At 40.6% G+C, this 12,777-nt stretch overlaps 1 protein-coding gene across 2 annotated transcripts in view; it reads right to left on the bottom strand.

The window, feature by feature from the left end:
- Nucleotides 1–12,447, bottom strand: part of SS18 (SS18 subunit of BAF chromatin remodeling complex) — a 42,717-nt gene extending 30,270 nt beyond the window's left edge. For both annotated transcript variants that reach the window (XM_054285053.1, XM_054285054.1), the window contains exons 1-3: nt 12,310–12,447; nt 8,762–8,838; nt 7,422–7,506 (exon numbers count right to left, since the gene is read on the bottom strand). In XM_054285053.1, the coding sequence (XP_054141028.1) occupies nt 7,422–7,506; nt 8,762–8,838; nt 12,310–12,378 (231 nt within the window). In that variant the 5' untranslated portion in view covers nt 12,379–12,447. The remainder of the gene's footprint in view (nt 1–7,421; nt 7,507–8,761; nt 8,839–12,309) is intronic.
- Between the last annotated feature and the right edge of the window lie 330 nt (nt 12,448–12,777).

The following is a 12,777-nucleotide window of genomic DNA, read 5'->3' as shown; positions in this document are numbered from 1 at the left end:
ATCCTACTAAATCCAAAAGTTATCTGAAAGCATGCATTAAGGACAACAGCTACACTGCATTTTTAGAGGACTTTATTTTAAATAATAAAATAGATCAAATACAACACGTAACAATAAAATCACCTAGGGTGAAAATGTGCACCTGAAGATGGTAAGATTTTTCTTACCACCACCAGCAGGTCCAAAGATTTGTTTAGGGAACATGCATTGTTATGAAAACTGAGGTGGAGTATCAACTCAGATAGCAAAAAAATTTAAGAAAAAAGGCAAAAACCAGGAAGTACTGTTAAGCACATTAAAACACAATATTGCTAATCAATACAACTAGCAATAGATACCTAAAGTACATTATCAAAAATACAATTTTCTTGAAATTCTCTCAGAATAACAATTAAAAGCTACAGGAAATGCAAACATAAATAGCCTTCTTTTGTTTCCAAGAGAAGCCTTAACTCAGGATTTAATCAATCATCTTTGTTTTCAATTCTCAAATAGCATTTTCTGCAAAGCAAAACACCCCTTCCCAGGGGGTACTCTGCCCTGCTCACATCACATTGCTAATATCACAGGACCTGTCCCAGTCTCAGAGAGCAATACTCTGTTGATAGGTGGTGATGGCACCTGTGGAGTACTTACTGAGGTGTCAGACTGGGAAATAAGATCGTAAAGGAATATGCTTCTGAGATTTGAAAGATCAGAGATTTAATGGGGCTACAATTCTTCCTCTACAAGGTACAGGGTATTCTGGTACTGAGTATCTTTAATGAAAAAATAAAGACCCCGTATCAATTCTCAGATAGTGAAATATTTGAGGGTAGGGAGGATTTCTACAGGAAAAACATTTACAATCATATCCAAATAGTGAAGTTAATTATAAATGTAATTTGTGCTCTCACTGTTGGATTACCAGTTGTGAGTCAAGAGTAAGGAATTTTAAATTTACAATGACAACCAGTTAATACATCTTGATCTATATATATATTAATACATCAGGATCTTCAAAAGTCAGAGAAATTCTGACTTAATACTTAAACATTCTGTTTAAAGAGGAAATTGAAATCTTTAATTGTTTCAAATTGCATATGTCACTGCATAAAAATATTCCACTGTCCCAATATTCATTAACAACATTTTAACAAACAAAATTTAACCCTGAAATATCTGATGTCCTCTTAGCAATACCTATTCTGATACTTATAAAAATAATCCTCCAAAAATTCTTTGGGGGGTGGGTTTCAGTAGAACTAAAAATTACTTAAATCAGAATTTTAAAAAAATGTATTAATTCATATGGGTTTATTAAGAGTGACCATGCATCATTTAACTGTGGATGTTAACTCAGGGATCACTAAATTATAGAAATTAGACAACTTCTGAGGTACTCTGTAACTCCCCCACATAAAATGCAGTTCCCATCTGTCCTCAGTTTTGTGTTCCACAGCCCTGGTCTCTTTTGCTTTTAAGATGGTTTACTGTTTGGTCTGATACTTACAGGTTTTGCTTGCATTTAGTAGTCTAAGAGAAAAAAAAAAATCCATCTCTGTTCTAGCTAAAAGGCTTTATGTAAACTCACCTAAAGCAGAAAGAATCCAGCAGAACTCTCACAGCAAAGCATTTGGGAAAGAGCAGAACCATACAGACTCTGCACCTATGTTACCAGACTACCTGGTACAGCTCTCAGGAAACAGCCTACAATTGAAAATGTATTTATTGTGCAGATACTGCACTACAGAGAGGCAAATGACATCTGTGAGTATGAAAGAATTACACTTTAGAGCATACTCCTCATTCAAACTGCCAGCGATTTTTACTGATTTCTAAATCAGCCACACAAGTTCACAGGCAATAGAAATAGTTTTTTGTGTACAGTGCACTAGCTCCCCGTGTGGACACACCTGATTAACAATACATGCAAAGTAGCTTACAGACCTCAGAGCAATCCTCTGTTTAAAATGGCAGCTATTGGGCTCTGAATTCACTCCTAACAACAGAAATTTCAGTATTTATTTTTTTCTTAGTGTAGTTGCTGGGTTAAGAAGTTCCTACCAGTGACTCTTCATTTCCAACAGTCCCCTTTCAGTTGTGCCACCACAGCCACCTTCTTCTCTTTTGTAACATCTTAAGCAATTATGTTTTTTCAAAACTATTTGACATTTAATCTGAGCAATTATTCTTCAAAACCCAAGCTCCAGGAATCACTAATAGCTCCCCTGCGTCTTGACAGGAAACATTCAACCTTCCTTTTACTCTGTTCTCTATTAATTCAGTTTACAAATAGTTGAACTTGAACTGGGCATGGACTTGTGTTCTGAAAGGTTAATGCAAAATTATGCAGCATACTCCACATACTACAAACATTTTCTGCTGTGCTACCTGTCCTGATTTCTGCTGGGATAGAGTTGATTTTCCTCCCAGTAGCTGGTACAGTGCTGGGTTTTGGATTCAGTAGAATGATGTTGATAACAGACTGATGTTTTAGTTGCTAAGCAGTGCTTACTCTTAAATCAAAGATTTTTTGGTTCCCCAGGCTCTGCCAGCAAGGTGTGCAAGAAGCCAAGAGGGAGCGTGGCCAGGACAGCAGACTCAAACTGGCCAAAGGGATAATCCACACCACAGAGCATCAGACTCGGACTGGGCACTGGTCTGTGGTTTTACTGTCTCATTTTTAATTACAATTATAATATTATTGTAGTATTTTATTTCAATTATTAAACTGTTCTTATCTCAACACAGAGGTTTCATCTTTTTTCCTGATTCTCCTGCCCAGCCCACTGCAAGGGGAAGGAAGGTGTGTGGGATAACCAAGCAGCTGCATGGTACTTAGTTGCCAGCTGGGCTTAAACCACACCACCACCATAGCTATGAAACTTTACCAGGCATTTGGTGCGTAAGTGGACAAGAATCTCATTAATTTAGGATTCTTCTCATCATCAGTAATAAAAGTTGTACTTCACAATTTTATTTTAAAGTGTGAAAAAAACTGAGCCATATTTTTATTCTCAGGATGCCACCTTGCTTTTTTCAAGAAGAGCCAAGTCAAGGTAATTCAATTACCATATATTTTAGACAACTTTTGGGTTCAAAATAATGGCTACTAAAAAAAACAGAGTGCACACTCATTTCTTAAGACTCCCATTTTTTTCTACAACACATTGCAAGTACACTAAAACCACAGATAGAACATCACCCCTTTGAAAAATAAAGTGTGTAAAATTATATGAGAGTTTTCATTGTCTGAGTGAAACCATGCTTATATTAAAGATTCCTACTTAGCCAGCAGAGCTCCATAACTTAGAACCATTAAACATCATTAATAACACCTCATGAAAGCTTGTCTTCAAGTTAATTTTTGGAAGTATTTTATTATTTATTATATACTATTATTATAGTATATTTATTATTTATTATTAATATTAGTATTTATATAATGGGCAGTTTTGGTTTGGGAGATTTGTTTGTATTAGTTTGTCTGGTTTTGGTTTGGGAGATTTGTTTATATTAGTTTGCTTTGCTGTGGTTTGGGTTTTTTCCTATCTCTTGAAGCAGATGCTTTGGGAAGAACCAGGATTTCAGTGCTTGTTGAGATTAGGTGTTTATAAAAAGCTATCATTATCTTCTAGACAAGTATTTTTTAACTAAAGTGACATGGACTCCTCCCTAATCTGTGTGACAAGTTTGGGAACAGCACAAAATAAGGGATTTTGCAAATGCTACAAAAAGCTTAATTTTTGAAAGAAATAGCTCAAGAAAAAAATATATTTCTCGTTTGTAATTAGAAAGTTTATTAATAATCTTTACAATACTATCAAATTTAGAAAAATTATTTAATGCAATATCCAGATTCTTCTGTGACTTGGACACAGTAAGTTTTCTTGGAAGTCATTACACATACAGACTGTAACTTAGTGCTGGAAGAAACTGGCACTTCCAACATAAAAGAAAGCTCTATGTTACACAAGTGAGTAATAATCAGAAGCACTTATTTTCAACACCCTGAAATATACACTGAAATCTCATGCTCTGAATGCTGACAGAATGTAAGAAAAACTGAAAAAAATCACTGCCTATACTACAAAAAAAGAAAAAACCCACCCCCCACAAAACAAAACCCAAAAAACCAAAAAAAACCCACACACCAGGGTTCCCAAATAACTCCTGTAGATCTCAATATGTGCCCATTATAAAATGGAGAGTTTCCCACTACATACCAAATAAAGTGACGGGCATGGGTTGTTTCCTTAAAAATATCTGGCAAAATTAAGACATATAAGAGAGAGAAGATGCCCAAATAGAAAAGCTGGGGTTTTTTTACTCAGTCTTCAATGAGTTTTTAAGGGCACTAAAAACACTTCAGAAAACAAAAAAATGTAAGTCAAGGAGGATGGTTGTTCTGCAGATAGAAATGTCATGTGTTTAGAAACAAACACACAATACCTCACCACCACTTCAATTGCATCTTTGCTCTCTACAGTTCAAGGACATCAATATCTTGCTGCAGGCCTCCCTCAAAAGCAGCACCAGTGAAAAATCACAAGAAAGCAAGTGTTGTGTTTCTCATGGTGCAAAAGCCCTTTCTGGGAAGCTAGCTTACCTCATAAGGTGATCATAAAGAGATTCTTGACTGTGATGCCAAGATACCTGCCACAACTCAGAGAGACAGCAAAACATTGCATCAACTTCACATGTGAACTTAGTCACTGCTCCAATCCAGCTGGGAAGACACCACATAACAGCCCTTCCCTTAGCAATGCTGCTGTTCACACAGCTGAGAAAAGACCGGTTCACTCAAGAACCTCACACTTTGTCTTTTAATGTGAAAGAAGGTGTCTTACCCAAAAGTAATAGTTTAGTACTCTAGTAGGCATATAAGCCACAGGAGCTGTGTCATGACACTGGATTATCAAAGTTTTCCTGGCTCCATTCACCCAGACTCTGCAGTGCTTGCTTCACCTTTCCACACTTCCAGGTCCCAGTTATAAAAACATTTCTCTGCACAGCACTATTGGATCACTACACTTTTTGTTCTCTAAGGCAATACCAGAGTTTCAGAAATGACATCAGTCATTTCATTGGAACAGTGAATTCTGAAAGGCGAGGGAAAAGGCACAACAGCTGACTACAAGCATTTCTCCTAACAATATAAAGCATTGAGCAATTTTTGCTCATACTAAAAATTTCAATGAATCTGGTAACTTATGTCTTTTTTTCAGTGTGAATGACATCTGAAGAGAAGCATTCTCTTTCCAACCTCACTTTAACACATAACTATAACTTTTTATGAAATGCTTTAAAAGTTGTGAAATTTCTTGAGAGCTTATTTACCCAATTAAAACAATAACAGGATAAAACTTAAGCAAAAAAGATAATTTAGTCTGCTGGGGGGAACAATCTTCCAGAAATAAATAGATGAGACACAACCCAACTTCAGAAGGTATCCAAACCCAAGGTCTCCTAACTTCTGTGGAAACAAACTGCAATAGTAGTAGCATAAAATTGATATATTTTAGTATTAAAAAATAGTAGATGTCTACACACACAGTATCCTGGTCTGTATTTACTGCTACCATCCACACCTTGAAGACTGATCAACTGCTGATACATAAGCATGGTGAAGAGAATCATACTACCTCCAAGTCAGCATGAGCCTCATCAGCTCCTACATGGAAAGCAGTGGAGGAAAAGGCCCTGAAGTAGTTCATGTTGCATTGAAAAAAGAAAGATAACATGATTTCTCATAGGTTTCCAAATTCTGTTAGCTAAAATTTACTAGCAAGACAGAAAGAATATAAAGAATATTTTCCTATAAACACTAACAAAAATCATTATGCTACAATCTGATTATGCTACATTTTGGGACAATCTTCAAAGATTGTAGGTCATCTACATTTAGCTAAGACTGAAGATCTAAATTTCATTTAGTATTTTTGAAAGAAAACCCAAGAACCTTTATTCCCTTCCTCACCTGTCCAAAAGAGACTGTCTCTACCCACACTCAAACACACACACTATGCTATTTTTCTCAGTACCATGGAATATTCCTGTCATTGAAGATCAGAAACACACTTCTGTCCAGATCTGCAAAAGCCTTTCCCAGCCCTATCTTCATTTTCTTTTAGGCAGAGAATGTCATCACATTCAACTTTAACAACAGGGCTGTCCACCAGGGACTAGGATAAGGTCAAATTAATTTCCAGTTGTCATCAGAACCAGGATATGAATTAAGCCTCCAAAAACATATTAGTTGAGGAACACACACAGCCCTCTTAAAGGGTTCTTTCCCTCCCCCTCAGCTACAAGCATAGATTTATAAAAGGGAAACCTCTACAAGCACAACAGGTTGGACATAATAAAGCACTGTTTCTATAGTCCTCTAGGTACCAACTTGAAAGGATGCTTCGCTAGTAGCAATGACTGGAGAACACTTCTCCAGAGACCAAAGAAAAAGTAATTCAATTTCAGTTGGTGAAAACTAGTATCTAGGAATGGCTGTTTTATAGACATTCTTTTTAGCTTCATTTTGCAGAAATGAATCAAGACTATATTAATTCAAGAAAAGTCTTATTACCAAAAAAACAAAGAACTTCCTTGTGTTACTCACAATGAACTCCCCAAGCTTTCTGATTAGCACAAAAAGCAAACAGACAGCAAGCTATATTTATGCTGCTGTTTCTTTTCTTACTGCTGCATAAACAATGGAAAAGGGGAAAAATTCGAGGCATCTTGTAAAATACAGAATTCAGGAATACAGATTCAAAAAAAATTCAGACTAAAAAAGATAGCAAGTAATATCCAAGACATGTAAAGTGATGTAGTGTTTCAAGGGCCTCTGGGCCCTTACTTCTTTCATATTATCATCATCCACCTTAAAACAAGGTTGTTTTCCAACACAGGAGAAAGGCAAAGAATTTGAGACTTGCCTAGAAGGTGGAGAAGCAGCAAAAAATTTACCCAGCCTCATTCCACTGGGGCAAGAGAATGGATTATATTCTAGTGAAAAATAAAAAGACAAAGGAAAAAAAATCCCATTGCCTCACTTTTCCCTAATCTAAGAGGAAAAAGAGCACTGCTGTAGGAGTTAGCTAAGAACCATACCACTAGTTCTCAGCTGAGGGGGAAAAACAACAAAGGAAAAAAAAATTTATCTTTGAGGCAGACCAGGTAGTTGAGCACTGCATATCTAATTCACCGTAAGAGTCTACATTTAAACAAGTCAGATTTTAAGCAACACCTAAGCAGTGAGATTACTCCAAATACAGCATAAAGACACAGCATCATGTATTTACTGTACAGTAAATCAGAGGCCAAGTGTTTGGTCATTATCTCAAACATCTGGTTTCTTGGTTTTTGGTTTGGGTGGGTTTTTTTACCTTCAGGAATACAAATGAAATATATTCCCTACTTTTACACTATTTTGTACTTACTGCTGGTAGTAGAGACTGCATGTTCTGGTTGGAGTCAGCTATAGTGGCTAGGTAAACCAAGTTTGTATGCAGCATCTGCTGGTATCTATCAAAATAAACAAAGCAAAACAAATCTTAATTCATAAATACAGTAACATCAGAATTTACTTTAATTCCACAAATGTAAAGAAAGCTACTTATGCAAAACAAGACTCAAGAGACTTACCAAAGTACCATTACTAGGAATCTTAAGCCTTTTGCCTCACACTTATCTATTATCCAATCTTTCTCAATGTCTCCATCATATCTGTGCCTAACCGTATTACTGTCTTGCTATGAAAAAAATCTAAAGCTGAGTGACACTGTTCTCACTTACTTCACTTCCTGCCTTAAACTAAATCACCAGAACACATACAGGGAGTGTGTTTGTGTCTGGTGTAACTTCCATCACAAACACTAGAGAAAGAGAGCTGTTTATTATGTCCCCATATTCAAGATATCATAGATTTACACGACCACATTTCATGAGGACCATGAGATTTGGAATCTTGCTATGGAATAATTTTTCTGCTAGAGAACCACAGTCCTGACTCTCAGTATCTGGCCCACAGTCACAAAAACAACCTTGAAAGCTGGAGCAGATTACAAGTACACAGCTACAGGCATGCAAAAAAAAGTAGTCCCTTAAACCAAAAGCACCTATTGTTTATGATCTCACTCCTGTTCCCAGATTACCAGTTCTCTTGGCAAGGGAGTAGGACATCCTATCTGTCCATGTTTGTCTGATTACATGGGTGCCATCATCACCTCATGCCAGGAAAGAGTAATGGGAAAATAACGCTCCTTAACAATTCACTCTTTCTATAGTTCTCTCAGCTCACTCTCCAAAGATCCCACTAGACAGCAAGTCTATGATGGATGTTTTGGCAAGCCAAACTTCTACAACAAGCCTGTTTGTTCTTGGGCAAGTGAAAAGCTGGTAGTTTTCAAACATGCCATCAGGAAGCAGAAAGGGCCATTTTCCTACATGATTTTAGGTATTTTTCAAACAAAACTACCTCTTTACAACAATGTAATTACAATAGAGAAGAAACAGATCTTTGTTAGACAGTCCTTATTTTTATGAGCATCATCATCATGACATCAACTTGCAATAGGCAAGTTGCAACATTTCAGTGACATAAGTTATACTCATAGAGCAAATAAAACCATCCACTCCCCACAAGAATTTCAAGTGTAGTATCTGTAGCAATGCTTTTCTTCACAGCACAGCTGTCCTGTAAGGTAAGCTAAACAAATCAAGAATGATGGTCTAGATGGAAATTCACCCAGTCCACAGTAGGTACAGATTAAGGTCTTACTGAGAGCATTCAGAAGTCTTTCCCTTGTTCTGATAGTCCATTATACACTGGATAAGATGGTTGTTTTCATCCAACATCTGAAACAATAAAGAGAAGTTTGAAGTAAATTCCATGTTCTTTTTGGAAAGAAACTGAAGATAACTTTGAGTCTTGAGTAATGCTCCTCTTCTTAGTTTTAAAAAACAAGAAAAGTGTTGTTATCCATAAAGTTCTACTTCACCACTTATTTGCAGAAGACTGGTTTGCTCCCATTTCCCCCCTCTAATAAGTTTTACTGGTTTTGGCTTAAGGGTTTCATCAGCAGCCACATTTGTGAAGCATCCTGTTCAAACACCTATGCTGATTCTGCACCAAGTTCTTAGAAAGTTTTAAAAGTTTTCTGCATTCCTTCATTTGATTGCTAACAAGAAATTCACTTACAAGTCTATGCCCCAAACTTCCCTCCTCTTTCTAAAGCCTGAAACTGCTTATAAACTTAATTTTAAAAGACACTGAAATTGTTATTGGTAAAAACTGAGCTAACCAGATTTGTTCAAAGCAAATGCACTGGAAAGCCAGGCAATATTTATAAAACTAAGCTGTATTTTATAAATATTTGGTATAATGGCACATTATGCCTTAGGAATGGTATTGCCCAATTTAATATTCCCACTGAAACACTCCAAATCACGCAGCCCTCTCCCCTCTGGTAGGGTGGAGAGGAGAACTGGAGGTACAAAAGGATCACCAGCTGAAATAGTAAAAATTTACTGGAAATACCACTGAGATAAGAAGCAAACAATAACAGCAAAAAATACTACTGATGGAGGGTACAAGAGGGCAAATGATTCACATGCAAGTGCTCGTCACACAGAGCCCCCAACAATACCTGAGAGCATCACAATATGTGATCCCTTCCTCCATGCCTGGAAAATTGAGTGAGGTGCTGCAGAATAACCTCTGGGTCCACACCATGAGCCTTCCTGGCCAGTGCAGGAATTAATCCTGTGGTGGCCAGAATCAGGACAAATGCACACAATAAATCTATCACACTTTAGCAGTGTCCATGAAAACGAACACCTGCTAATTAATTTTCTCACCAAAAAAGAGTAGTCCTAAAACTCATGGGCAATGGCCAATTTCACAACTTTCTACAAAAAGTTGATGAAGTTAGTGTTCCAAGCTCTGTAAACAGGGAAAAACCACACAATCTGATATCCTGGAGTGCATGTGGCCCACACACACTCATCTTTCTAGCTCATGCTCTGCACTCTGATCAGGCAAGATTCAGCAGAACCATGGCTAATCTCAGCCACCAGCCAAGTTATCCAAGTGAACTTACAGAAATGGAAAATTTACTGCCAAATGCAAAATTTTGCATCAATTTACTCCTTTGCTTTCTCTCTCTGGAAAGCTAGTTTACATCCCTTTACCCAGCTGCTGAATTTCACAAAACAAGCAGAATCTTAACACATCCCACAGATTTTCTCCTTCTTCCAAACATGGTTGAAACCAGTCATGACCAGACTCATCCTCCCACAAGGAAAGCACAACATCATTCTACAACCTTTATTTCATTAACAAATTCTACAGGGAGGAAAAAAAAAAAAGAAGTAGTGACACTTTTCTCTGCACCTAATCATCTCTACTATGAAAAGAGTATGGAGTCAGAAACCATATGCAGTTCACTCAAAACTTCTATCCAGTAAGAACGAGCCGGTCAGCCAAGTTTTCTTAAACTTTAAACAGTAATTCACCAGAATGGACTAAAAAAATCCCAGTGCAAGTATTTTGCCTGAAACTGCTGGATCTGGAAACACATGCATTAAGCACTAAACACAGACATAACTGCAGTATTTTCAGCTACTATGTGAGCCTCAGAAAACAGGCAAAGCTACAACTGCAAAGCTACCTCTCTGAAGAGGATCACAAACCCACTGCTACACTGACACACAGCACACGAACTTACTTCAAGTTTTATAGCAAACACAGTGGCCATTTTCATCAGAAAAAAAGGGAAAAAGGAGATAATACCTTCGATACCAAAGTCTAACAGAGCACCTGCAAAGGAAGCTGTGAATCAAGGCTCTCCTCAGAACACCTCCCACAGTCCTGAGGGAAGCAGCAGATTCTTAAGGCTTGGCAGACAAGTACACCTTGAAACTGCCCATTAGATGGCTGCATTCTTCATTAGAGCCATGTAAGCCAGACCTCTTGGGGAGGAAAGGACCAGAGAGGGGCAGGAATGCTAGGGCTAAGAGGAAAGGGAACAAGAAGGAATATAACTGTATCCTAGGTGGGGCTGCAGACAACTGCTTTTCACAAGTTTAACTGAGTGTTTGCTGATAGAAAATTGGGATAGTTATAAACACCTACCACTGAAAGAATTTAGTTTCCAGCTGGATGAAAATACCTTCAGGGCTTCTGACAACTCAGGTACATTACAAAAATTCTTCAACTTTGACACTGAGGTTTTGCCAGCACATCACCATCGAACTAATGGTTTGACTATAGACCCAGGAGAACTTTATCGTCTGTATTCTCCATGGCCACCTCAGCATCCCGAAGTCTCTACTGACTACTACATACCCAGTGGATATGTATTTTTCATCTACAGTTCCCAAGCACTGACTTCTACAGTACCCTGGAGGTTCCCATTACAACTCTAGGGTCTTCTTTGAGCTCCGCATTGCTGCAACACCTGCTTTGTAGAGGTTCCAATTCTTTACTAAATCAGAGGCTTGCTCTATTGACCTCTATTGACCTCTCCACATAAGGAGCTGGTACCAATCTGAAATCTGTTTGATCCACGGCCACCCACACCAATGATGGTACGAGTCTTAAGTTCCTAAATACCACACAGTTACCAGTGAACTTGAACATGCTCCTCTGTTGCTGCTGTGCATTATTATTAATCCTGTATGTGCTTTTCTTTGATCGCTTTAGCGAGTGAACTTGCTCCCTCCCACACAAGCTTAGGTGGAGCCGTCCGGAGGCGCTGTCATTGGCTCCGAGCGCGATATCCTTCTTCAATCACACCTAAGGCTTACCGGGAGGCAGCCTTAACTACCAGGTCTACCAAGTTTGGGAACTGGAGCCGCCTCCCACCCCGCAGCGCCCGGAGTCGGGCAGAGGGTCCGGAACACCCGGGCCGCGGTCCCGCTGTCAGAGTCCCCCGCAGGAAGGATTTACTCCACTCCTCCACTTTCAGGCCGAGTCCTCTCGGCTTAATTCACGCCCGCGGGGGCGGTCGGGGCAGCCCGAGTGGAGGAAGGAAAATGAGGGCTGGAGGGGCCGGGGACATCGCCCGCCTCCGCCGGCGCCTCCCGCCGGCCCCGGGACCCTCCAACAAGTGTCCCAGCGCAGGGAGAGGGGCAGCGCCCCGCCGGGGCCGAGCCCCGGGCGCAGCGAGTGCGGCCCGGCCGCCTCCCTTCCCCGCCGGGGCCTCGGCGCTCCGGGCCTGAGCCGCCGCCGCCGCCGCCCCCGTTCCCCGCGCGGCAGGAAGCGGCAGCTGCAGCCCCCGGGGCCGCCCGGGCCGGGCCGGGCCCTCCTCTTCGCGCCCTCCTCACCTTCTGGATGGCGGCCGGCGTGATCTCGCCCTTGCCCCGCTGCCTCGGGGCCGCGAACGCCACCGACATGTCTGGCGGGTGCCGGGAGCCTCCGCGTCCGCTCCCGCCCGTTCGCGCGCGCGCCCCGCGGACCCAGCAGCGGCGGCGATCCGGGAAGAACGCGGCGCGCGGGGGGGCGGGGGCGCGCGCCCGGTGGGACGGCCCATCCCCATCCCGCCGGGGGAAGGGGTTAAGGAGGACCGGCGGCTCCTCCCTGCTTTTCCCCCTGGTGAGGGGGCGTCTCGATGAGACCGTGGCCGCCACGCACGGCCCGGCCAGAACAACTGGACCGAGAGCCGACCCTGAGCCGCTTCGAAAGTGATCCCCCACACAGCCTTGTCACGCGCCTTTCTTGTCTATCCCTTTCCCTCCAACGCCTTGGTACGTTCCTGCCCGACGAGCCTCATAGCAGGGAAGTGGTATGGTCCA

The sequence above is a fragment of the Melozone crissalis genome, unplaced genomic scaffold (assembly GCF_028551555.1).
Source record: "Melozone crissalis strain CALT ecotype California unplaced genomic scaffold, PUWL_Pcris_2 ptg000042l_1, whole genome shotgun sequence".
Taxonomy (NCBI): Eukaryota; Metazoa; Chordata; class Aves; order Passeriformes; family Passerellidae; genus Melozone; species Melozone crissalis.
The sequence above is the reverse complement of the archived record's forward strand: the minus strand, read 5'-3'. Positions and strand labels throughout refer to the sequence as shown.